We start from the raw sequence: 27789 nt of genomic DNA, 5'->3' as shown, positions 1-27789 counted from the left end.
AAGCTTATTTTCCTTCTTACAAATTGTAAATTATAATGAGTTTGACCAAAAAAATATATAAATCACAACTCAGCAGCATTAAATACTCAGCCACCATCTGCCTTCTTAAATTCTTAATTGTACAAGTATATCATGATTATTTGGGAGACTACGTAAATAATGTGAATTTTCCATTTTCCTCTGTAAAACATGCAGTGGTCTAGGAGAAGAATAGCCTCTGGTCTTGTGTGTTTCATGAAGTACACGGGTCTTTCTGTGTGCATACTTCTTCTGTAAGCTACAATTTATACCTTTTATTATTTTTTCATGTAAAAATATTAGATGGCTAGCAATTCGCTTATTTTCATTGTAAAAAGTCTTAGAATCCAAATGAGACCATATAACAATGCAGATTCAATCATTTAAAAATCATGCCCCACCTGCTTTGTACAAGAGCGGATCTCTGCTTAACTTTGGAAAGCTTCAAAATAGGGCAGTTATGGCTTGGAAATGACCAGTCAAAATGGCAAGAAAGAAAGATATAAGCAAGAATGTAATTGTAAAAAATTTAGATGAAGAATAAAGAATAAAGCCTCATCTTCTTGACACTCTTAATTAATACATTTGGAAAATGTATCCTTTACGCCTTCTGGAAACCAAAATTGTTGCTAGCATTCCTCTTTTTGAAACTCCATTCTGAATTGTTTTTTCCTTTGTTTAGTAAGAAGGAAGAAAAAGTTCTCCATAAGAATTCATTAGAAACTAAAATTGATTTCAGTATTCTGGATTCTTTAGAATATGGTGAAGCCTGATTTGACAGGGCAGTGCTTGATCAGCAGTGGAAAAGGATGACCGTCACCCAGAGTGTCCAGCACATCTATGCCACAATGGAGAAATTGTGTTGCTTTAATTGTAATTCTTTCATTCACTTCTTTGCCAAGACCAATAGGCTCCTGTTACAACATGTCCAAGTTACCGTAATATTTAGTACCAGTTACAAAGACATTTCTTCCCCTAAACCCACACCAAATCTAACTCAAGCTATCTTAGCCGTGACCACTCAAATAGATCTGGCTTTTATATAAAAAGAGCAAGGAATACACAGTCCTCTTTTTGTTTTATACTTATTCAAGCAAATAAATAAGCAAGGCACATCATGCCTACTATTGATTTGAGCTCGACCACATCTTCCCAGAATAGTCCCTGGTACTTGTTCATTTTAAGAACTGCAACTTTAGATGTTCTGGTAAGAAGAAACCATGTTTTATGTCCATCTACAACAAAGTTTCTGTTATCAGTGCTGCTGGAGTAGAGAATAATCCTAAAATCATCAGTCTGCAACAGGTAAGGCTCTGAACTTCTCCTGGATGAGCCACAGCCTCAGGAGACTCTGAAACTTGGCAGGGCAGTGAGACTGAAGAAGCCAAGGAACTCCCACCTACTAAGCAGTTAGCACCCAACAAGTAACATTGGTTCATTTTATCTTTAAGAAGAAAACCTGGCAAAACAGAAAAAGATTCCTGATCAATAAATTTGTTCTGGTCTGTTAAACCTGGCAGTTTTCCCCTTGGCGTTTGACCCACTTATTATTATATACGTATTTTATTCATCCTTATTAAAGTAATTATATTCCATGACTAACTTTATTTGTGTTTGTATAAATTAATTTCCTCTTATTTTTAGCAAGACTTATTTCCTTCACTGCTTAGTTTATTGTTTTGAAGTTTGACTTACTTTTGGTACAGTTCATTTTCTGGATGATATTTCTGTCTTTTTAATTTTTAGTGTTTTATATATACAAAAGATGGTATGTGGCATTATAAGGAAGCTCTAAAGTTCAATAATAAAATGCATTCCAGTGAACAACCACCCATTTTTGGAATTAGAACATTACAGATACTTTTGGATTTCTCTGTGTATTTAATTGCTACCATTCTCCTGCTTCCCCATGCATCTCAAATTTATGCTAACAATTTTCTTAATTTTTAAACAAATGTATATTTTCTATATTAAATAAAAGTATATTGCTAAAGGTATTTTGAGGCATATAAAAATGGCTTCACACTATGTAATTTTGCAATTTGTGTTTCTCTTCCACATTATGTTTATAAAATTCATCCATGTTGTTGGCTGTGGTTGTAGTTCCTTCATTTACAGTACTGTAATTAATATTCCAGTGTGTGAACATATCACAATTTATTTACCCATTGTCTTATTTCTGGGAAGGTGGAGAGGGTAATAACAAGAAGTTCTGTTTCAGATATGCTGAGGTTGAGATGCCTATTAGAAATCCAAGTGAGATGTAGAGTAGGCAGATGGATAATCAAGTCCGTAATTCAGGAGAAAGGTATGAGCATGTCAGTGGCATCTAAAGGATGATCTCTCCACCTTTTTCTAGAATGCTATTTTACCCATCAATTGAGATTTTTATTTTAACCTTTATTATTTCTAAAAGTTTTATATGGTCTTTTCACAAATCTGGTGACTTTGCTGAGGTATGACTAGTAAGGGAATAAATGAGGAGAATGTGAGCCTCAAAGAAAATAGAAGTGTTTTGTAGAACCTAAAGGGCTGTATAAAAAGGTTAGGTGGTATTATTATTATTATTATTATTATTATTATTATTACCACCTCTCAGAGATAATATGAGGTCCACATTTAATTGTATAAATACTGGAAAATATTGTATATTTAATTATTATATTTTATTATAATGTTAGCTTTTAGGTAGTAGCTTATGTTCAGTAAGTGCTTTACTTTACATGTATTAATTCTTCTAGTCTTCACAACAGTCTGTAAGAGTTAAGTACTAATTATTCCCATTTTATAGACAAGGAAACTAAAACTCATAAATGGTAGACCGAGATTTGAGTCCATCGAGTCTCCTCCTAAAAACTATGTGGTAGTGCCTCTCTTTTAAATAACAGATGACAAGTTTCCCTCAGTTCCTTCAGCATCAAGCATTAATTTAGAGTCATGTTTCAGTGTGGCCACCTTGAACCAAGCTGTAGAAAACATCACTCTAAGCATAGGCCCTAGCAAAGGAACTTGGCCAGCCTGACTTAGTTTCACCACCCAGCCTCAGAACCCAAAGGGCATTTGCTGTCTTCTAAGTGTGCACACTGTACCCATGGAAAATGATGTCTGCTTGATTTCAGTGATTTGTCTGAATCATTGTCCCCACTCCCCACCCTACTGAGTCATAGTGGATCAGGGACTAAAACTGGGGTCCTCTAGCCTTTCAAGTGTCCTTTGTTTTGTATTAAAAAACGTATTTTTCCATTTTTGTTTTAAAATGCTTTCAAATTTATAGGACAGTTATAAAAAGATATATAGACTTCATACTGAGAATTCCAACATACCCCTACCAACCCCTCATATACACAGATCCACCAATTTTAACATTTTTCACATTTACCATTCTTTCCTTCCTTTCTTCCTTCCTTCCTTCCTTTCTTCCTCCCTCCCTTCCTCCTTCCCTCTCTTTTTCTTTCTTTCCATTTTCTAAGCACATGAGTGTAGGTTATATACATCATGTTCCTTTAATGCTTACCTATGTCAGGGACATTTCCTAAGAACAAGAATATTAACTTATGTAACCACCTTAAATGCAGTTATCAAATTCAGGAAATTTACCATTGCTATAAAGTTCACAATCTATGTTCCATTTTTTCATATGTCCTAGAAATGTCCCGTAGAGTCTTTGCTTCTCCCTTACTAGATCCCCTACAGGATCATGTGTTGCTTTTAATTGTCATTGTCTCTTTAGTTGCCCTTTTATTTTTTTAATTGTGGAAACATATATACCACATAAACTTGCCCATCTCAGCTACTCCCAAACATACCATTCACTGGGATTAGTCACATTCACAACATTGGTTCCCTTTACCACCCTCCGCTTCTAAAACTTTCCCATTTCCCCAAACAGAAACCCTATATTTATTATGTATTAACTCCCCATTCCTCCTGTCCCCCATCCTTGGCAACCTCTATGTCTGTCTCGATGTACTTGCATATTCTCCACAATTTTATTTGTATTTACCATGGGCTTAAATTTAACATTCTAAATCTATAGCAATCTTGATTTGCCTCAATGCAAAATTAGCTTCAATAGCATACACAAACTATGTTCCTGTACTCTTCTGCCATCTCTTACATTTATGTAGTTCTTGTTACAATGCGTATTTGTACATTATGAGTCCCAAACCACTGATTTATCATTACATTTTATGCATTTGCTTTTGTATCCTATAAAGTAAAAAGTGGAGTTATAAACCAAAAATACAACAATACTAGCATTTATATTTACCCATTCATTACCCTCACCAGAGACCTTTATTTCTTCATTTACTTTGGTCAATTATCTATTGTCCTTTCCTTTCAACCTTCAGAGCTCTCTTTAGCATCTCTTGTAGGGCTGGTTTTAATGGTGACAGATTCTCTCAGCTTTTGTTTATCCCTCAGTTTTGAAAGACAGTTTTGCCAAATATAGAATTCCTAGTTGGCAGTTTTTGCTTTCAGCACTTTAAATATATCTTGCCACTGCCTCCATGGTTTCTGATGAAAACTTAATTTCAATGAGGCTTCTTTGATGTGACACATTACTTTCTTGTGGCTTTCAGAATTCTCTGTCTTTGGCATTCAGAAATTTGATTGTAATATGCTGCAGTGTAGTTATATTTGGTTTTATCCTTTTTAGAATTTATTGAGTACCTTGAATATGTATATTAATGCCTTTCATTATAACCATTATTTCTTTGGGCATCTTCTCTACCCTTTTCTTCTTCATTTGTGACACCCTCAATGGCAGTACATTTTTACACTTGTTGGTGTCCCATAGGTTCCTCAGGGCGCTCTTCACTTTTTTTTCATTCTTCCTTCTTTCTACTCCTCTGACTGGATGTTTTCAATTATTTTATCTTCAGGTTCTCTGATTCTTTCTTCTACTAGCTCCAGTCTGTTGTTGGACTCCTCTAGGGATTATTTTTATTTGTTTCTGTGGTCTTCAGCTCTTTTTTATTCCTTTTCATAAATGCCATCTCTCTATTGATATTCTCTTTGTTTTCATCTGTTATTTTCCCAATTTCCTTTAGTTTTTTTGTCCATGTTTTCCTTTAACCCTTTGAGCATATTTAGAACCATTTTTTTTAAAGTCTTTGGTATGTCCCAGGTCTGTCTGGTCTTCCTCATTGATAGTTTCTAATGCTTTTTATCTTCCTTGCCTGGACCATTGCTTCCTGTTTCTTTGTACGTTTTGTTAACTTTTTTGAGCTGCACATTTTATATTTTAACACATTTTAACTGGAATTTAGATTGTGAGCTGGATACAACTTATATCCAGCTAGTATTATGACAGAGCTTTCCTTGGTTGCCAGGAGCTAACAAGAAGGGAAAAAAAGAAGAAAACAAAATGCCTTTTCAAGTCTTTGCAGATGGACTTGTGTGGATTTTCTCCTACAGGGCTCATCCATATAATGAATTTAGAGAATAACTACAGGCCAAACATAGGGGTCTCCCTGATACTTTCTCTGCATAGAGATAGGATATACATAAGAATTCCTTTTCCATATGTCCCTTCTTCCCTAGAAAATAGTTTCTTCATGGTCAGGGCACTGTACTGTATGTCCTACAGACAGAGAAATCCCTTATCCCAGACAGCATGACTTGACTACTCTTCCAAAGTGTTCTGTAAGAGAGTTCCATGAGCTGCCCTCTACACTCAGGACAAGTTCTTGGACAGCAAGTTCCTCAGGCCACCACTGCACAGATAGGACCAGATATGTATTCTCCCATTATATTCATGAGGATAACTCTGCTGCCTCCAAAATTGGAACCAGGGATTCACACTGGGAGCACAACCAATTAAAGAATCAGGGAGGGGCCATCCAGCACACCACAGGATCCTACTGCTTTTAAGTAGGGTTTTTCTTGATTCAGCACTTGCTCTATAACTGAAGTCCTTTAACTGTTTTCTGGAGCTTTGAGAAAATGTATCTGTGTTTTCTTCCTATAGTTCAAAGCTTCTGGAGAGGGATGGAGCCCTAAAGTATCTTACTTTGCGATCTTGAATAGGGTGAGGCTCTAAGGATGCTTTTTGAAGCAAAGAAGCCAAGCCTCCACTAGGGAAGACATGATTTGTTTTCAGGGCCCTTGTTTGACAAGCTCAGAATGACACAGGATCCATGATCTCATGGATCATTGGTCCTTGATCCCATCTCATACTTGGATATGCTAAGGGGCTTAATTCCTTTACTGTGGCGGCTTAGACCTAGACATACTCTTTTAAGTGAAGCTGTAATGCATGATGACTACCAACAGAGGGTATAGCTGGTCATAACTGACTGTCATCAGGAAGGTGTGATAAGGAAAGTTATATTCTTGGGACAATATGATGATATAGGTCAGGACTCAGGTCAGTCAGGGCCAGCTGTCAGAATCAGCACCTCTCTGCCTTCCTTACTGTGTGATAAGTGCCAGACAATTGGTTCATATTGTTTGATATGTGCCATATTTTCTAAAGCCATGTCAGTAAAGAAAAAGATGTCATAAGTTTCCAAAAGAAGGGAGAAGAAAATCTGAATTATAAAGTACTTGAGTACAGGGTGTGATTTATTACTTTGTTATCAGAAGAATGCTTGGCATTTAATAATAAATTGGTTGAGAAAGTTAACTTTAGAGAAAGGTTACAGCAAGATGAAAGTTGATTTTCCAAAATTGGTCCAGTTGTACTCAAATCTGTCCTGGGTGTGAGTATATTTTTCAGAAGGGAAGATTGCCACAAAAGGCTTACATAATGAGTGTTCTCAAGGGCACATATTATTTCTGTTAATTCTCTTATTTCTCTTAATTCCCATGTCAGCCACAGATGGTAGAAGTTTATGATTGTCTCTGTCTTCACAAAAGAGCATGGACCAGATCAAGGCTGTGCTCAGCTCAGTGAATTAAATTTCCTGTCTGTAACTGTTCCTTAGGCTGGATGCTTCCAAATGACAATGGTCTGCCTGGATTTTTCTTTCCCTTAAAGACATCTTTCTGTTTGCACTTTTTCTGCCATGCGTATGTTTTTGTTGATGTTTCCTGCAGCTTGTGTCAGTTGCTGGGACCTTCTGAACAGTGGAGGCCCACAGCCTGGCCTGGCTTGGCAGCAAGGTGAGGCAGCACAGGCAGCCTTTAAGACTTAGGGTTGTAACAGATCTGTGTGTTCCCTATCTAAGTTGATCGTTTAAGAACTGTGATAAATGTTCTACATTTCTCCCTTTCTATTCATTCAGCATGTCTTGGAAATATAAAACCCAGATTTTAACTTTGTATGTATTTATGTGAAGAAAAAACTAGTACTCAAGAAATTCTTCTCATTTTTACCATCCAGAGAATGCTACATAAACACATAACTTCTGGTAAAAGAATATTTCTCATAAAAACAATTCATCTACCAATAATAAGCAGAGCTACTGGGGACAGACGACAACCTCAGACCTGACAGCTAGAAGGCAGATTGCATGGCCGAGAGGACTCTCATGAACCATCCAACTGCCTGGCATCACAGGAATTGATTAGTGCTGTCTAGAGAGCATCTGAGGTGTTCTCCATCTTATGATATATTCTACAACTTCAGAAACTTGGATGCCAGTGCTGGAAAAGATCTAGGAAGTCATCTATTCCAGTGTCCTCCCTGTTCAGATGAAGAATCTAAGACTCAGAAAGGTTAGGTCACTTGCCTAGGTCTCCTGACTTCCAGCCTAGTGCTCTTCTACCAGCAAAATAAACAGCACTTTACACGTTCCTTGTCAGTATCAGCCCTCTCTGATGGGCATTATCTTCATCATATTACAGAAAAACTGAGGTGGAGAGAGTTTAATTGACTTGCCCAAGCTCACAGAGTTCTTCTGTTGTTACCTATTAGAGGATAACTTTATAAGCACAAAGATTTCGTTTTGTAAAGCTAGCTAGTATAGATTAATTGTTAGAGGTTACTATTATGGGAGGTGGTGTTTTTTTCATATAGATAAGGATAGAGATATAGATAAGTTTTCCCTCATAAGCATGAGTGACAGCTTGTAGAATCTCACATGTGCATTATAGGATTGGATAATGACTATGGTTATGTTGTGATAAACCAGACTAGAAAGCTTTTTAAATTATTATTACAAATAAAGTTAGGCTCAAGGTACCATATTCTCTACTGTTTTCCGAAGAGTAATTGGAAAAGGGAGACTTCATTTCTGTGGTGTTTGTAATAATTGTTTGTTCTGAAGAAAATTCGCAGAAAAATCTCATCACAGTCCTCAGCCTGCAAATAGAACACCTGGTGTGCTGCCTGTGCAAGACTCAGTGGGCAAAGAGTGTGATGTAAAGAAAGCTCCATTACTATTGAGGAGCTTGTACGACCAGTCTGCTAACTCAAACTAAACTTCTAAATGTGAATACCTCTCTGCATGCATGCTGGTTGTTGCTTGGACAGCACCTTTCCTGTCACTTGAGAAGAAGACTATGGGACTCAGGTTCTTCTCAATCCAAAACTGTATCTTCAGTTTTGTCACTTTTAACAGGTCCAGTGTCTTAATTCTTGGGATTTGGCTTTGGGTTCTCTGGTAACAAATCTTATCTCTTCTTGTTTGGCCTTTCTGAATAAAAGCAGTCCGTTTTTTTTAATTGGCTAGTTTTTAAAGATTTCTAAACTTAGGAGAAAATTAGAGCAGAAACTGATTAAAGCTAAAAGTTCTTTTTATGCCTTTTCTCATTAGGGATAGAACATTAGATACTGAAAGTTTGTTCAGGTTTGTGAATGATCACGTGTTAAAATAATATTAAAATACATATCCTATTTTAAAGTTAAAAGTTCACTTCACTGTCATTATCATCACTATTATTTTCATGAGGTTCTAAGTCTTTTTTTGAGCAAATTAAACATGCTACATGCTTTATGACATGAATTAACTCTAGATCTCAGTGATATTTGGCACCTTCTAAATACCCAGATGGCCACAGCATTTGCCTTGAAGTGAAGACGTGTGTAGGGTGTTAATCACATCATTTTAATTTTTTTTCTCTTTTAAATATAGTCTTTTCATTAGTTGCTTCTTAGTGAATGATTGTTTGTTTGCTGTGTTTTATAACCAGGAATGTGAATATTAAAAACTTCTTATCAGGATGCAGATTGAAAAAATTTTTCCCTCTCATTCTCTCTTCTCCCCTCATCTCTTACATTAGAACAATGAAGATAAATTGTTCTCTCTTTGAAAACATAATAGTTTGAGAAGTCCTATCATTCTCATCTTAAAAATTTAAGTCTAATCAATTCAGAGGAAATCTGTTCTTTAAACTATAAAAAGTTCACATAAAATAAAAACAGGGTCAGGGTTAGAATAAGTTTCACCTCTTGAATATAACAACTATTTAGTATAGACTAAGTTTCAACACCCGAATATAACTGCTATTTTAAAATAAATTTTTACTGTCTCTTCTCCATTGTTTGATCACTGAAACATGTATAGGGTTTTTTTTGTTGTTGTTGTTGTTTAACAGCAGGAACAGACACAGAGTTTTGTTATCTGCTTGGGATAAGCTCATTTGAGTCCAAAGGCCAGATTTCAAAACAAGCCTCTGATATCTGTAGTGGAACAAATGCTCATCTAGGTAGCCTGAAAGTAGAAAGGATGTATTTTGTTTTATGGGTCTTAAATGAGTTTTATATCATAATTTTACCCACTTTTATTTTTGAAAGTGAGTAAATCTTTATAGCAGATTATTCTCATCAAACAAGATTGACATAGTGTTGACAGGGAAAGAATACTTTGGGAATGCTCCTTTAATTAAGAAAAGAAGGAGCTGATGAAAGAGGCTATCTCAGAAGTGCTGTTCCTTCTGTTGAACTTCATTTGCAAATGTGAACACAGATAGGAGCAAGTGTTTCTATTGCCACCTCCCCCCCCGCCCCCATATATGCTGTGCTCTACTCACACATCTCCAACACACACACATACACTCACACCATCAAAAGTGACTTTTCCAACTTCTGGTTTTCCAACACTAGCTGCCTCAAAGGATCCAGAGCATTATGGGTTCAAGTTAGCCTTTGGGTTTGGTGAAAGTTGTTAGTGCTCCAAAGTTAGGGACTGAAATTAGGGCAAATATGTGGCAAAAGTAAGTTCTTTTCTGTCCCATAAAGGTTAATGGATGGTGCATTCAGAGCCTGCCTTTAGATTGCCCAATATGTCTAAAGTTATTATTGCATTTCTAATGGAAATAGATTATCTGACTCTCTCATAGCTAAATATCATTTAGAATTTTGATGTAAGGTTGAAACATGAAAGATCATGCTTTTCAAACTACTCTGACTTTTATGGACAACTCATTTTAGGTAATGGTGAGTTAAGCCTGCCAGCATCTGAGCATTTTTCACACAGTCATTCCAAAACACCTATAGTTGTGTGCTGCGGTACATATTTACCTGCTTAAACTTACGTGATAAAATTCCCAAAAGGATGTTTTCATTCAGTAAAAAAGATAGGTCTCTCATAAAAACTACTGACCTGTTTTCATGAGCTCTTTGTATTTCCCAGGATGCTTATGTACCAGCCCCTCTTAGATGAGGTTTGCTTTTAAACACAGGAAATTTTTAGCTTGTTAGGAATAGTGCATATGTCCAAACTATCAGTAAAGTCACTGTACGCTTTCGCTGGGAAATCCATTCTCTCAGAAACAAATTTAATTTCAGGAACTAGAGTTTATCCAGGTTTCTTGAAGGCAGTTAGCACTGGTCAAAGGTCTGTTTTATTAGCTCAGAAAATGCCTTTATTTTTAAGCTCCAATCATTCACCTCTGTTCATGCCAACTGTCAGCACCCACAGAAAATATCAAAACTAGTTTTAAATGACCCTGCCACTGCAACAGGACAGGGCGTTTTTGGCTTGTGCCTTGTTGTTTGTCCCTCCAGTGGTTCCTAGCTGTTGTGACGTCAAGACTGCCATTCAAGGCAGAAAAAAATGAAACCATGGCCTCTCGTCACATCAGTACCCCAGACATGCTGTTGTTTCTTAGGCATCTAGAATGCTTTCTTTCTGGCAGAGTTGTGCATTCTATGCCTGGGTGACCTGGTTAAATGGAGGAAGCCAAATGCTATCCACTGAATACTCTCCAAAACAAGCATTCCACCCTGAGCTTCTCAAGCAGAGGCTTTACTGCTTCTGAGGACTATAAATGGAATGGCAGCACTGCTTTAAACTATCTGCTTGCATATTCAGATTCTGTTTAATTTTAAAAGAGAGAATATGATTTTTAATATCCTTGATTAATATGCACTGCAGCAACATCATTATGCTGTCTTTGAGGTCAGTGCTGCAAAATCCTTTTTGGAAAACCTTCTATGTTAAAAAAGTTTCTTTTGGAATTATAGTCAGAAGTTCAAAACTTCTAACCTGTTGTCTTTTCTCTCCTATCCCACTTCTCTTCACCCTATTCCCCAATATCAGATTTGTGAATTCTGGAAAGGGTCTTGTGTATATTTACATACTAATTTTTTACTGTTCACTATTGAGCATGTATATCCTTTGCACATATGTGAAAAAGAATTACAACTATGTAATGTTGTATAATGTACAGAATCTGGATTTTTCTTACTTAAGACTAACATTTTTTTTCATTTTTGGATGGGAGGAGCTATTTCACAGAACTGTCTTCGCTTTAAAAACAAACCAAGATCCATCTTCTGTAGCAAACAATGATCTTGCAAGGCCAAAACATTATTGATCATTTACAGCGAATGTCCAGAATTTACAACTCAAAAAAAATGAATTTTCTAGGGCATGCCTTCCTGGATTTCTTTCTGGCAAAGAAGACAGCTGTTTTATTAGATTCTAAGGGGTGAACCTTTTGGTCACAAGAAAAAACAAGATTATAGCAACCTTACTTTGTATTCTAGAGTTGTCTTGGTTAAGTTAATATACATTTGAGGTTTTATTTTACAAATCCCATTAAATTTTTATATCTTAAAGTAGCCCTTCTCTGGACCTTTGATTGAAGGATATTTGCAGGAAAAAATAATCATTTCATATATACACAAATGTATATAGAATTATTTTATGTCAAAAAGGATCTTGGTACAGTGGGGCCTTTTAAAAGTGGATTATTAGAAGACAAAATTCTTACTGGTTATAAATTGTCTTCTGGAAGAAGGTGATCTTCAGATGACTAGATAAAGATGGGATAGATGCAGTGAATCAAAGTAAAGTTGGGATTTGCACTGAAGTTTAGTTTGCCTAGACAGTCAGACTTTTCCAAGGATTTAGACAAATGCTGTTACTTGTTGAGTGACTGAAGTGGTGGGAATGGGATGTGGAGCTGATGATCATAACTTGTAATTTTTTGTTAGAGAATTTGTAGGCTTACAAAAAAATCATGCATAAAATACAGAGTTCCCATGTACGACCATATTATTAACACCTTGTATTAGTGATACATTTATGACAATTCATTTTTATTAAGTACTGTTAACTAATGGTCTGTTTGCAATAGTTCCCTGCTTGCAGGGTTCATTGTGTTTTACAGTATCCTGTTTTTTTTTTATTTTTTATTTTAATTCTAGTAACATATATACAACTTAAAATTTCTCCTTTTAACTACATTCAAATGCAGTGCTGTTAATTACGTTCACAATGCTGTGCTGCCATCACCACCATAGCATCCATTACCAAAACTTTACAATCAATTCAAATAGAAACTTTGTACAATACAATTTAAGCAGTATAACTTCTTTATGGGTGCTTTGGACTAGGTGATTCTGAGAATCTTGAAATGAGAGGAAAACATGGGACATAAACTCTCCATTTGTGGGCTGGAAAACTAGTCCTTATTTTGTTGACTACTATTTGCATGTCAGTTATTCCTTTTATTCTTCATTTTTCTTTCACGATATTTCAGGAAGTTCTTGCTATCTGAAGATAGCTGATACTAGAAAATCACTCTTCCTTTAAGAAAATCCACTTAAAGCTAAATCAAATATTAAAAGCAAACAGTAAAAAATATAAAAAGATTTTATGGGGGCTAAGTATTTTTAAAAAGTTGAAGCTGTTTGTTGTATATTATATATTATTGTATATTATTATTATATAACAAAATTTTGGATGTGGTGCAGCAAGGTGTTATTTCTTAGAACAGTTATTGAATGTTGGCTTCTGTGACAGAATCATAAAGAGGGTGATTTTTGTACAAACATTCAGATTTTTGTAAGGGCCTCCTCAATCTTTTTTAGATACAAATCAGTCTTTTTTGAAGAATCTGCCTCTAGTGCAGTCATTTCTGTTGACTTTCTCTTCTTCAATTTTTAACTCTTCAAACTCTGTTTGATCCTTATCTATGATTGTGGATCCATCAGTTCTCCAATATCATCACTTTCATCAACTTTTTGAAAATCTGGAACTTCACTTTGTATTTGCATTTGATATTAACCACCAAGAGAGTGAACAGGAATAGATGTTGATGTTTATGAGGACTGAACAGTAAGTGGTCAGTTTATTTGTGGATATTTTTATATTATCCCTACAGCAACCTGGTACTACAGGGATTCCAAAAATGATTACTTTAAGTAATGAGGGAACCCGCCCACCCATCCACTGCACCCCGACTCAGGATGAATTAGTGGGCTTTAAACGTTGTAGTATAAGGTTGCTTTGTATGTCACTTCTGAAACTGAAATAGGTTATAGGGTGAGTTATGGAACATCAAATTCTTGATCTGTAATATAGAGTTATTAAACCAACCTTGCATAATGGTCATGGGATTAGAACTGGTATATGTAAAACTCCTAGCATAGCACATGGTTCATACAGCTCAAGAAATAATCCCTGTTAGGGGACATTAAAGCATTTATTGATACCTTAACGTTTTATATGGGCATTTTGCATTTATTATTTTATTTTATTCCTTATAAAAACCCAGAGGCCAGTGGTGACACCGTAGCACAATATTATGAATGAAATTATCATGACCAAACTGTATAGTTTAAAGTGGTTAAAATGAGAAATTTTAAGTTGTATATGTTACCAGAATAAAAATTAGAAAAAAAAAAGCCCCACAGAACTATACAGCACAATGAATGGACCCTAATATGAACTAGACCCTAATGTGAACTGGAATATAGTTAATCATATAATTATAATAATATTTTCATCAACTGTAGCAAAGGTACCGTACTAATAGATGTTCATCGGAAAGACTGCATGTGGTGTGGTGGGGTATGTGGGAGCTCTGTTGTTTCTGCATGATTTTTCTGTAAACTTATAACTGCTGTAATATATATTAATTAAAGAACTCAGAGGCTGATGAAAATTTATCCTTTAGGCTTGGCAAAGCAACTGAAGATTTTAAGGAGTGCAATGACACGAGGCAACTAAATTTTAGAAGATTTTATTTGGTGAGTGTGTATGTAATGTATTAGATTATGTAATTTCTTAGCCATTTTCTTCATGCTATAGATGAGAACACTGAGGCCTCAGGAAATTATGTAGTTTTCTCAGGTTTACATAGATTACACTTGTAAGAGCCAAACCTATAACTCAGTCTTCCTATCCCTACAATTTTTTCTTACCACAGTTTCACTTTGGCAGGTGGATCAATTTAAAAGTCTGTCATTCTTATCCAGGAACAAAGTCAAAGAAGTTCAACATGTTTATTGAAAGTGGGATTGGGAAGGAGATGCCAAAGGTAGCAGACATTGAAAACTAGTGCTGACTAGACTTGGTAACTAGTTGGAGTGTCTTGGTAAAGAAAGGAATCAAGATCAAAACTTTCAAGCCTGCTCAGATGCCATACAATTAGTTAAACTAAAATAATTAGAATTTATTGTTTTTGTCTTTCCTGATGAATCTAAGAGGGCTGCTCTGTCCAGATGTAAATATCCTGAGATGTAGTATTAAAGATAGAAGAGCCAGTGCTAAAGAAATGAATTAAAGGCTCTAATGCACAAAGAAGAGTTGAAACTATTAATTATATAAATATATGCATGCATGTGTAAATTTAAACCAGAATTCCAGTTCAAGACTGAGCCATATTGTTACCCTGTAACTGATCACCAAGTCATAATCACAGATTTGTTATACCTTCATCAGAAGAAAGAGCTATTTCCATAGATTCTTCTATGTTTTTGTGTTTGTTTTGTTGGATGAATCCTGCTGTGGCACTGAGAGACAGACTTTGCTGGGCTCTGTTTTGTAAACAAATCTGTTCATGCACGCTTTCTCCTATCATTTTATGTGTACTGGCTTTACTTTTTCCAACCAACACACAGAAGCTTAGGAATTTTGAAGCTTATTTTCTCTCAGAAGTAGCAGACACCAAAGAAAACATGCACACATATTTAAAATGTGTACATCTACTTATATAGTTCTTGAAATCATAATTTTAACTCTAGGCCATGAACTCTGTGTGTAGCTTGCAGTAACCCTGGGATACTTAAAAAAAAAAAAAAAGCCCCAACAAAACAAAACAAAACAAAAAAAACCTGATTGATCTCAGTTAAAAAAGAAAGCTCTTCTTTATCCTCATAGTTCATTCTATGTGTCGTGGGTAGGATGACAAAGCATAATACTTGTTTTCCCAAGAAGGGGTGGTCTATCCCTTAACTAGATTGGATATGAGATTATTAAACACACACACACACTTACGCATATACACACATAAGTCACTTCCTACCTGTAGTTTTTTGCATGTTGCATATTAATTTTCCAGCCAGGTTCAAATTTTTATGGCAGGAAGTAAATGAATGATTATGACAGGAGTAAATAACATTTCATTTTATGATTATAGTAAAGAGGTGACTTTTCACACCAAATAAATCTTTGGGGGGAAACGTGCTGGTTTATTAATTTAATGTATATTAATTTCCCAGTTTCTTGCGTGCAGTCATTTTGCTCTCTTAAATGAAAATAATACCAGTATGGCCTAATTTTTTTCTTTTCTTGACAACGAATGCCTTTGTTTTAGGAAGAGACATTTTTAAGAATTGACATGACCCAACATGATAGAGAACCATTAAAAAAATTGTAAGAGAAAAGTAGTAAGTCCAAACTGTGGTGTAGAATAAACAGTACAAAGGACTTGAAAACCCTAAGTACTAAATTACTTTTCCCTTGAAGAGTAAGTGGCCAAATCGTCATTCACCATCAAAGTCAAGGAGACCATTAAATGCAACTTTTATTCAGATTTCTTCTATTATACTTGTGGCCATGTTCTGCAAACATATGGAAAGATAGTTTGTTTGACATCAAAAGGCTGCATATATACAAGTTTGGAGAAAAGAAAGAACTGTATAGAACTTCACTTATGTTCATTGTAGAAAGGGCTTTAGTAGAGGCTTTGTTTTTCCCTGAATAAAAAATAAATAGTAGGTGAAGAAAAGTTTATTTCCTCAACCTTCTCTTTTCATTTTTTAAAGACCGAAGAGCTTGTAATGAGAAAAAAAATTATAATTGACAGCCCTTTTTAAAGGATCAATATCACACCTACATGCATAATATGAATGAATGGATGCCTGACGTTAAAATACCCAATACGTATTTTCCAGTTCCAGATGCATTCATAGCCATTCATAGTTATGCATTCATAGCCATACATTCATTTAATGTAGGGGCACTGTGACACAGTGGTCAGCATCTTGCCCTGGAAGTTGCAGGATGAAGGTTCAAGCCTTAGCTCCATGACCATGAGCCTCACTTTAACCATACTAGTTGAAAATGTGCTGTCTGAATCCTTTGTGCTTCTAAAACAGTGTCCCAGATTTTGCAAATAAATAGTTTGCAAATGTTACAAAGCTCTTTATGAGGACAAATTTGTTAACTTTAGCACTTAGTTGCCATTTTTCTTCTTTAAATTGTGCAGACAATATTTATATGTGTCCTCGTTTAAAATTTGCCTTGTGTTTGTTATAGTGCTTGTAGTTTTCAGAGTAGTTTCTTAAGTGCTCTTTTACTTGATGTGCACCACAGCCTGGTGCAACTGGCAGACACACTGACAGGAAGCATTGGGGTGTAGTGGTCAAGGTCAGGCTCCTTGGCTTTCAGTCTTAGCTCTGCCAACTACTGACTATGACCCTGGACACATCCTTAAGCTCCACGGGTCTCAGTTTCTTATCTGTAGAATGGGGGTGATAATAGAACTAACTTTGCAGGGTGCTCTGATTATTAAATTAGTAGTTATGTGTACAGCTCCTTAATAGCACCTAAGCCAGCCCTATATACATCAGGTTGCTGCTATTATCACTGATGAATGAACTAGCTTAAAGAGGTTTAAAAGGTTGAGTGATCAGTACAAGAGCAAATCATAGTTAAAGGAAGACCTGAAACTCAAACACAGGCCTTCTGACTTGCTAGCAGTCAGTAGCTTTCCTGTGTGATATCACTCTCTCTCTCTATAAAAGTGCCATTAAAGACTGCTCTCCTTTTCATTGCTTAAAAGAAAATTTGACATAAATGTTATACATGAAGGACATTTGTCACAGGTTTATTTCATTTGTGGAGAGTGGACCCAGAGGTCTGGGGAGCAAAAACATATTCTATAAACTTGTACTCTGTAACACTTGACCCATGTCCACATCATACCAATTTAAAGCAAAACCTAGTCTATAATTTAATCACCTCCTTCTATCCCCAAATTAACAGGAGTTCCTAAAGGGCAGCAGTTTCTGTGCACCTGCCACATCTGTTAGGTTCATATTCTGTATGCTTTACCCCAAACATGTACTTCATGATTTTTCTTTTTGTTTTGCTCTGTTTTTCCTTTCTCTTTTTAAAACCTTTGCATTGGTCACCCAAGACTTAAGAGGAGCTTTCTTGTGAAGCACAGTCTGAAATAGGAACAAACTGCAAGAAGCATTGACAGCTGCAAGTATATGTATATACATGACACAATGAGAGAGGGAAGTATCCTTTTCTGCAAGTGCAGAAATTAAAATTGCTAAGATTTAAGTAGTTGTCAGGCCTCTTACTGTTGCTTTTCTTTCACCAAGCTCAGTATCAGTAAGAATTTTTAAAATTGTATATTCTTAAAACTGCTCTCTCCATGTAAAGATTTCCTGTTCCTGTGACTTTCTATAGACTCTTCCTCTTTTATCTATGGAGGAGATTTAAAAGGTCTTATAGGTGAGGGAAGAGGGGACAACTGTTATATAGTGTAGTTGATTTAAATTAAATCCTTAAGCTCAAAGATGCTATTTTTATTCATCCTCAGTTTGCAGATCGTATTCATGCCATGTAAATGGCTTCCATTCTCATCTTTTTAAAATACCAGTTTGTTAAAGATTATAAAACAAAAACATATCACATTAGTGAAAAATTTCTTCCAGAGTATAATGCTAGTTTCATCAAATTATTTTTAATATGTAATCTTCATGCTTAGCCTGAGTATACAAAAAAATTGAAATACAGAAGTTGGTCTGTAAATGGCAAAGTTTTACTATGTCATAAATTATGGGCTTAAAGTCATTTTGTGATAAATGTGTGCATGCATTTGTTTTATTTTTATTCTTCAGTTTTCACTAAGTAGAAACTTGTATTTTCCTCCTCCCCACCATTCCCACCCAACGTGGAAGTGCATTAATAGTCTGAAAAGAAAGGGCAAGTTTTTAAAGCTGCTTGTTTTAGCAAAATGTCTCTTAGTCTCTTCAGAAAATAAGTTCTTGACAGCATTGATACTCTTTAAAATGGGATAAAAGCAATTTTTCTTACTCATTTTGTCTCTTTGTCAAGAGATTATAACTTTCTGGTATGACATAAATTATCAAGTTTGGTCAAAGCCAATTGAAATACAGTGTCATATTTTAGCCCTCAGTGGTCAGTTTCAAAGGATGCTTTGGTGTGAAAGCCACGTGGTCTGCCCTGTTAATGTGATGGGGCCTTCTAAATAAGTGTTTTTCTACCCTGTCACAGACAATCTGAAAAAGTTCTTTCTTCTCACAAGCCAGTGGTACGTGGATGCTGTGCTTTTTCAATGTCTCAGAGCCTGAAGACACTGAAAAACAGTGGTAGGGAAGATGATTTCCATATTTGAAATTTGAGGACAGAAAAAAAATAACTTTCTCTCTTTGAAGGGTTAATGCTCTATCCAGCTTCAGATTAGTTCACTTGAATCCTACCATTACTTTTCTGGTCACGCACGCTGAAGGTCTAAGCATTTGTGAAATGTCTTTTTTTTCCCCTCCTAATGCTGTTCTCTTTTGGCTGTCTTAATTACACAGGGGTTGAGAAACCAAATTAAAATTTGGTGTGTCTGATAGACAGTGATCACATTGCAATGCTTTTAGCTTTGCTGGTTAAAGTTACTTCTCCTTCGTGAGTGGTTTTCATACCCCTACCCCCACCCCCAACCTTTTAAAGGAAATATCATAAACTGTTTTAGAAGTACTCACAGGAAGTGAGTATCCATCTGCTGGTTACTCACCAGCAACTGAGCGTTGACAGGTGAAGAATGCTGCTGCAGCCCTCACAGATTTATTTGAAAATTTCTGCCAGAACAGAGGATTAAATGCAATGTATGGACCAAAGCCTTTTTGTATTCTGAGGGAGTTACAGGAGGAAATTGGTCATTGCCTGTCACCTTGTGGTCTGGTGATTCAGGGAGCTGTGAGGGAGGTCAGCAAGGCACGTGGCTGCAATCGCTGAGGTTTCTATTCACTTCTCAGAGGGCAGGCTGTCTTCTAAAAATTAATGCTCCCTCCACCCCCAACAATGATTCCATTGCAGTGAATCACTTCCAGAAATGAATAGCCACAGTTTTTTTGGAATGAGTGTTGTGAAATCCCTGCGTTTATAATGGCAGGTTTTCAGTTGGAGTTTTTATCAGACAGAATTTCTCGAGATCAGAATGAAACCACTTTAAAAAGAAAAGTATTATTAATATAGAAATCAAAAGTATTTCCAGTCTTCTACTGAAGAATTATCACAGCAGCTCTTGTGTACGGATATTTAGAGAAACATGCTCGTATATTTGCCTTAATGTGTGAGTTTTTAGAACTATGGATTCATTACCAGTCGCTGGTGATTTCCCATGCAGAAGGTTGCTAACTACAAGAAATGTTATATGCTGTGAGTAGGTGTTAGTTTCAGAAGATTATTACTAAACTAGTGTGTGTCTTCTTGAGTCACAGATTTAAAGGACTGCTAGCAAACTCTTAATACTTGTACTTTATATTATTTAATGGGTTGAACTTCAGGACTCACAGAAGCCTATGGAGGGATTTTAAGAGCATGGATTAATTGCATAATCATCGAACTTTTGAATATACTTATCCTTTTGAGGAGAAAAGGATGTTTTACAGAAGGTGATTTGAGGGGTGGTTATTAGAGGTACAGTTTTTGCTTTTTATATTTATTTTAAGTCTTACTCCATCCACTTGAATGAAAAAAAATAAATGAATATATGGTCTCAACAGAAAAGTTGTCATGCTAACACTTTTAAAATGAAGAGATTTCATTCACAGGTCACTCCTAACTAGACTTTTTCCCTCCTAGACATTCGGAAGATAGTCTTAGAAATACATAAGATAATAAAGTAAGATTTACTTTCTGTCAATATCTGTCAGATGTCTCATTCAAAACCTGGTGGGTTCTCCATGTATTATTGGCAGCACTTTTAACCAGCAGGCAGAGATAGGAAATAGGATTACTGGAAACAGTGGGTGTAGTTTAAGGAATTGTTCTGTCTCCAAAGTGGATAAGTTGTTTGACCTACTGACTCATTTCTTAGGAATTAAGAAAACAGCCTAGTGTGGTTTTCATTGTTAGTCCTGGAGGATTCCAAAATCTGTGTGCCTGCAAATAGGATGAGCCGGAGAAAGGTAATGTTGATATATGGTGTTTCTACTTGCCTTGTTCTCTTAATGGAATTTGGTTCCTTGCTTTCAGGACAAGTTCAGCCTGTACTGGCAATCCTTTGTTGCAACCGTTTAGTGGTGAGTATATATGAAAGCAGTTTCTGATTTTCACTGCCTCTTTGCTTTCTAAATTTCTAAAAGGCATTTTGTAAAAGGAAAAGCTTTAAAGAGCATTTTTTCCTGGCGCATTTATTATATATTTCATGCTTACTATAGAAAATATTCTAGTTATGTTACGAAAGATGACATAAGCTATAGACAACAATGAAAGTTAAGAATTAAGATATATTTTGATAGGTTTTTTGCAGCATGTTAATAATGAAGGCAATTTTTATTTTGAAATAATAAATAGTTCTTGTAATGTTATTTAAAATATAAGTCTGTAAGATACCCAAGTATTCTAACAAAAATAATATAATTACTGGTGGTTAATGAAAGAGGCTTGTGTTCTTCAGCTAGTAACATAATATTTATGTGCAGAGAAACTTGAGATTTGAGATATTTTGGTTTTGAACCAATGTTATCAAATAAACTAAAAGTATCAGAAGAGGACAAAGCAAGTATATCGGACTTGGATAAAAGCAAAAACTGTGCTTTTTAAGTGTTAGATTATTATTGCCTCCATAATTTCATATATACTAGATTCCTCCAGATCATACCCTCACATTGTGGTCTTCATTAATGCAACAGATGCTTAATGTATAATTATTGTAGAATATCTCATTCTTTTTGGAAGTGTCTGAGTAGTAAATTGAGTTTATCATGCTGTTGCTATTTATTCAGCTTACTTTTTTATGTTCAAATGCCTTGGATTTGGAGTTAAGATTTTTGGCATGTTAGATCCCTTTGAGATTATGATGGAAGCCCTGCATCTTTTTCTGATAAATGCATCCACACCCACACATTGCCTGTGTTCAGGACATTCGCAGATACAGTAAAGCTTTTTCATGGACCCCCAAGATAAGGACTTTAGCCTTAGAATGAGATCTTACCCTCTTTAGCTTCTCACTAAGCACTGTTTTTTTTTTTAAAAGAGAAGTCAGCCAGGTCAAAAAGAAGTAATTTTCTATGGTTGCTAGTTGGGATATGCAAAGCCCGAGAAAAGGAGAAAGGTGGCAAAAATAGGTGATGAATATTAAATAAATAGAATGCTTAATATTATTGGAACTTTCAAAGGGATACCCCTTTACAAGTATGATTTAACCATGTATATTTGTAAAATACATTGTGGCTTTAAGTAGAGAGTTAAAGACTCAACATTATAACTGGGGAGAGTTTTCCTCATTTGCCTTGTGCCTTTTCACAATATATGGCTATGAAACCATTCTTGTCTTTTTTTCTCTCTCTTTTTTATATCGTGTATGTTATCAAACTGGGTGAAATTGTAAATCCTCTGAACTGAACTCCAAAAATATAAGTCGTAAGAATTATAGCATACTGGAAAAGTTATTCTACATTAGCAAAAGAAATTTGGTAATTAACAAAGATGGTTTAGTTGACTAAAAAAGAAACACTGTTTTAAAAAATATAGCTCTTATTGCCCATAAACTAAAATTAAGGCTGTTGTAGAAAAAAGTAGACATAGTTCTTGGGTTTATTAAAAGGAATATGATGTAGAAGGGTAAGAAAATAAGACCACATTAGTTAGACTCATTATTGTATCCAATTTGAGTTACACTTGCAAAAAAGATTTGGGGCATTTGTGAAGGGCCCATATACAAGGCAGTAGCTTTCTAGGAAAGGTTAATGTCATGGGAGGTTTTTGTCTTGCTAATGGCCTGTAAATAGTAATGATCTATCTGATCTTTATTTATATTCCTGGGGCCTAACACACTACCTGCATTCAGTAAATTGAAATACTGTAAGTGATTGTCCTGTTTAGGAATCTTTGTGACACATCTGTGATAGACCCAGCAGGAGTAGATAGAATGAAATAAAACCAAAGAGATTTTTTTCAGGGTATAAGGAATATAATAAATAAATTTGTTGGCTGATTAATAGATAAGAAAGACTTGCTTGGCAAAATGAAAAAATGGTTGATGCTAGCTGAGTGAAGTTAGGAAATCTTTTGTTGATGCCATTTTCAGGAAGAGAATAGGTAACTCTGTTGGTGAGTAGAAACATTTATTAATTCATTCAACAAATACTTACTAACGGCCTACAGTGTTAGGTGCTCTCAATGATGAGTAGAGGAGGCAGAGCTACAAAAAAAGGATCACGGAATCACAATGTATGATTAGTGTCATGGTTGCGTAAAAACAGCCTGCTGTAGGAGCTTGTAATGTTTAGCCCATTCCACAAGGCTTCCTGATGGGTCTTCAAGGAGTTAGCAGGCAGAAGGAACAGCATATGCATAGGCTTAGACATATGAGATATGGTGGAGAATGTGGGAAAAGGAATGATGAAACACAGCTGGGGAAGTCATTGGTAACAGAGGATCCAGTGTGCTATGCCACATTTGCCTGAAGGTTTCTAACTGAGAGTAACATGAATACTTTAGAAAGATGCATAGGCTGCAGTGAAAAGAACATCTTGTGGGAAGACAAGGGGACAGGTGAAGCAAGGCAAGGAGACCAGACAGAAAACTTTAGTAATCCAGTAGGGAAGTTGTGATGATTCAAGAGAGATTAGGGAGGTGAAAAAAGGGAAAAGGCAAAGTCAGAATAGTGGCTTAATTTATTAAGTGCTGTCATTCACACTGAAGAAATATGGGAAGAACAGGTTTGAAAAGACAAGGAGGTATTGGGATATGTTAGACTGCATATAGACAGACGAAGTGGAAATGTAAGGGACAGAGTAGTGGGAAGTTGATTTATGTGGATTTAAACTCTCTAGAGATTTCGGTTAGCAACAAGAATTCAAAATCAGTATCTTATTAGTGACTTTGACTTGCATGAAAATGTGTTTCATAAGCAGTGGATCATTATTCTTTGTGCCAGGGATGTGGCCTTTTGTTTTTTACTGTTACCAGTAAAGTTGAACTCTTCCACTTATTATTAGTTCATTGTTTTCATTTTTTTTCATTTTTTGCATGGGTGGGCACTGGGAATAGAACCTAGGTCTCTGGTATGACAGGTGAGAACTCTGCCTGTTGGGCCACTGTGGCCCGCCCTAGTTCATTGTTTTCTTTTGTAAATTATCAATTTTTCTATTGGGAAAGTGACTTTCTGTACTTTATTTATAAAGTCCACGTGTATGTGTATCTGTATGTCTGTGTGTAAGAGATATTGGAGCAAATTTTTTCCCCGTTTCGTCAGCTTTTAATTTTGCTTATGAGTTTTTTTAAAAACAGAAACTTTAAGTTTTGTTTAGTTGAATAAGTGATTTTTGTCTGCCTTTTCCCTTGTAAATTATTCTGTTACCTTGAGCTTAGAAATTTCTTCCCACCCAGAAGTTAAAAACTATTCATTATTTTTTAAAAAATAATTTCATTTTTAATTAACCTCACTGAATTTACCTGAAACTTATTTTTTGTGAGATAGATCCAAGTGGAATTTTTTTTCCTACACAAATTTTGTAACATTTTGTATCGAGTAATCTTTCTTTTCCCAATTTATGGTTCTTCTTTATTTTGTATTTTATGACCTCTTACTCTTATATACAACTGAATATTAGAACCTGGCTGGAGAATGTGATAATACTTTATTTCCAGTATTATATTATGAAAATCTTCAAGTATATAGCAAACTTGAAAGAATTTTACAGTGAACTCCCCATATTTCATCTAGATTCCATAGTTATTTTATTGTATTTTCTTTGTCGTGTATCTATCCATGTAATGATTTTTAAACCTCCTGAATCATTATTGAATTCAAAAATGGAAAAGCAAAGACATATTCCTTCATCTTACTTTTTTTCTAATTTGTAGATTTTATTTCCATAAAACTTTTAGCGATTTATATTTCTATATTTGGGTCTTTTTGTTGCAATGAGAGGTCATATTAGTAGGAGTATTAAAATATTTTTTCGAATTATGATAGTTAGCTTCTTTTAAAAGAGCTAATACTTTATGCTCTCATCTAAAATCACAAGAGGCTCTCTGACTTTTGTTGTATGAATATTTAGAATAGATCTATCTTAACTTTTTATAGGAAATATACTATTATATTTTATAGTACATGTTGATAGTGAACAACATAAATACTGGAAGAAACTGCTTTCAACATGTTTTGGTCTATATTTTTGTGGATATGGTTTGATTTTTAATCATTACGAAATTATTCACAAGATGAATTTTATTTTATAAACAGTTAATCTCCAGGGAAGAGCTCTGTACTCTGAAATGGTACAGTTGTGTTTTGTTCTTTGGGCTAGATCTGAAGAGTACATTTAGGAAAGGGCTAGAAAGGCCACAGTAGGCACTGAGATACTGGAGAAGTCAGTGGTGGGTGGGCCTTATCAGAACTATTGATGGGCCTGCCTGGGCCACAGCAGTGGGGGGTTAGATAGGAACCCAGAGCAGGCTTTGAAAGAAGACTGGCCACAGTCAGGTCACTTTTCCAAGTGTACTCTGCTAACTGCAGCCCTTAGCAGAAAGGCTGCTTTGCCCTGGGTAGCCCTGTCACCTCACCTCTACCCTACTGAAGTTTGTCTTTGGCTCTCCATCATTCACAGTGCACACTCAGGTCAAATAGACTTTAGGTCAGGGAGCTCAGTCAACTCCTTCCAGCCTAAATGATGAGCAACCTAAATTCCTATGAATTTTTTGAGGCCTCGCAGAATCCCAGCTTAGAGATAGGTTTACAACTATATATGAAAAGTGAACTAATGCAGTACATCTGCATCTTAGTGCAGCATTCAGCCAGATGAACGGAACATTCACATTCTGTATGTTACAAGACGCACTGTAGGTCATAGTAACTTGCAAAATTTTTTGCTGTCCAAGCCTTAATTCCTATCTCTACAATAAATTGATTTTATTAGATTATATTTAAAGTATTCTTTCTTTCTCCAAAATCTGTGATTTTAATCTAGAACTTTGAATATAGGTCAATATCCAGTTCATCTCAGAAATCTGAGGTGATGATATTTTTTAGCTTCTTTCAATAGTGCTTTCCAGGGTACTATGAACATTAATGAAATTCACCAGAGACTTTAAATCCAGGACTAGAATTTTAAAGCCCTTAGCTATGGCTCCTGTGAGAGAAATGAGAGAGTCTTCCTGAGATCAGTCAGAGAAGGAATCCTTAGTCTGCAGGAAGCTTATTAGCTGACTAGCTACTTACTGAGCATATTCCCAGGAGATTCTCTCTATTGTCTGATGTCACCTTAGTTCTAAATTCTCTGCTCTTACTAAATTATAGTATAGTATTTTAGAAATCTAGTCTATCAGTGCTTTGAAATGTAAGGATGCCTATACTGAAAAATTTAATATAATGTAAATTGATATTCTAGTAACATCAGCATTCAAAAGAGGCATTCTGTTGGAGTAAATGTTTTTGTTTTTTTTTTTTCCCTTGCCACTGTCCCCTCACACTTTTATGCTCCAGCAAGAGCTAACTGTTGCTTCCCAGGCACACAGTGTTATTTCATGCTACTCTGCATTTGGAAATGCAACTCTCTCATCAGGGCACCTTGACCACATTATCTACCTCTCTGACTCTGAGTCATGCTTTAACATCACTCCACTGTGAAACCAACCCAGAGGTGCCCTCAGCATATTAATCTCTCCCAGCCCAATGTTGTCTTTAACTTTACAGATTCATACATACTAAAGTATTGAGTTTATTTGGTTTTCATTAATTTGCAAGAAGGATAGTTACAAAGCCCTGTTATTTTTCCTAACTGTTAAAATGTAAAGAAGACTGAGGTGAAAACCTTTTTCTTCAACCCGTCAACATCATGGTGTATGTAGGGTATGTGATGCATCTTCTAAATCCACAACTAGGTTTAAAGTTTACTTTCCAGGCTAGATCTGAAGGAAATAAGATTGTCTGATCATAACTTCTGTGGAGTGAATATGAAGTTATTTACCATATCCCATAGTGTTGGCATGAAGAATTCTGAGGAAGGTGTCATTGGGAAAACTGAAGTACTGCTTTATAAGCTTTATGCCTATATGGATCTATTCATAGATAGTAGGATTTTATAAGGAGTTAGTAAGAAAAATAAGAGACTTTGAGGACATCCTTAACTTTTAAGGTAGATATCTTGAAAAGCTGTAATGAAATATCATATGGTATTACTCTCAGGGATTTAAAAGAAAAATAAAAAAATTTTAAAATAGAGGACAATGAATCAGTATTTTAGATAGTGCAGGAATGTTTCCAGTATGGCATTTTTAATATACTTATTTAATGGGACTCCTCATGTGAAACTGCAGGATTACTACTGTGGTTATATAGTATTAATTAGCTGTGAATTAATATGAACCCCAACCATTACTACCCCAGAACTCCAGGTCACTGTGAATGCATTTTCTGTGCCCTTGGTGTTCTGGGGTTTGGGTTAACAAGGATTTCCTTTGTGTTCAGTTTATCATTTGTCATTCAAGCACAATGTGCACAAGAGATTTTACCCACAGAGGTGCAAGAGATTAGTAATAATAACAAAAGCTAAAACCGTTAGCCAAGCACCATGTGCCACGCACTGCACCAGTACAATGAAACTCATTCCTTTGTAGCTGGTACTATTATTATACCAATTTTACAAATAAGGAAACTGAGGCTTAGAAGAAGTTAAGTCATTTCTTCCAAGATATGTATAGATCTAGAAACATCACCTTGCCCAAAGTATATAGATAATGATTAGTAAGAGGTAAGGGCAGGACTTGAGCTCAGATCTCCTGATTCCAAATCTTATACTCTCATATACCATGTGGATATTTCTAGTCAAGCCTGTCAGTTATAGAATCTAACAAAAGCAACATGTCACTCTTGTCCTAATCAAAAGAATTTGAAGAGAGAATTGATAGATTTTAATTTCTCCTTTCTCTTTTCCTTCTTCTTTAG

The 27789-nt window shown here is 35.6% G+C and overlaps 1 protein-coding gene across 50 annotated transcripts in view; it reads left to right on the top strand.

Annotated features, from left to right (window-relative positions):
* The window catches only part of LOC143660720 (uncharacterized), a 298041-nt gene that overhangs the window by 224375 nt on the left and 45877 nt on the right, over window positions 1-27789 (top strand). For 28 of the 50 annotated variants that reach the window (XR_013164507.1, XR_013164392.1, XR_013164915.1 and 25 more), the window contains 2 exons: window positions 14317-14389; window positions 20871-20917. The exons of 5 other annotated variants lie outside the window; for them this stretch is intronic. Coding sequence is in view for 3 of the 45 variants with exons in the window: in XM_077134404.1 (XP_076990519.1) it covers window positions 14317-14389; window positions 20871-20915 (118 nt within the window). In the remaining 42 variants the exon portion in view is untranslated. Of the gene's footprint in view, window positions 1-14316; window positions 14390-20179; window positions 27783-27789 lie in introns of those variants that run through there. 17 more of the 50 variants (XR_013164299.1, XR_013164295.1, XR_013164261.1 and 14 more) reach the window with 4 other exon arrangements.

The sequence above is a fragment of the Tamandua tetradactyla genome, chromosome 1 (genome assembly GCF_023851605.1).
Source record: "Tamandua tetradactyla isolate mTamTet1 chromosome 1, mTamTet1.pri, whole genome shotgun sequence".
NCBI classification, from domain to species: domain Eukaryota; kingdom Metazoa; phylum Chordata; class Mammalia; order Pilosa; family Myrmecophagidae; genus Tamandua; species Tamandua tetradactyla.
This window is presented reverse-complemented; position numbering and strand designations above follow the sequence as displayed.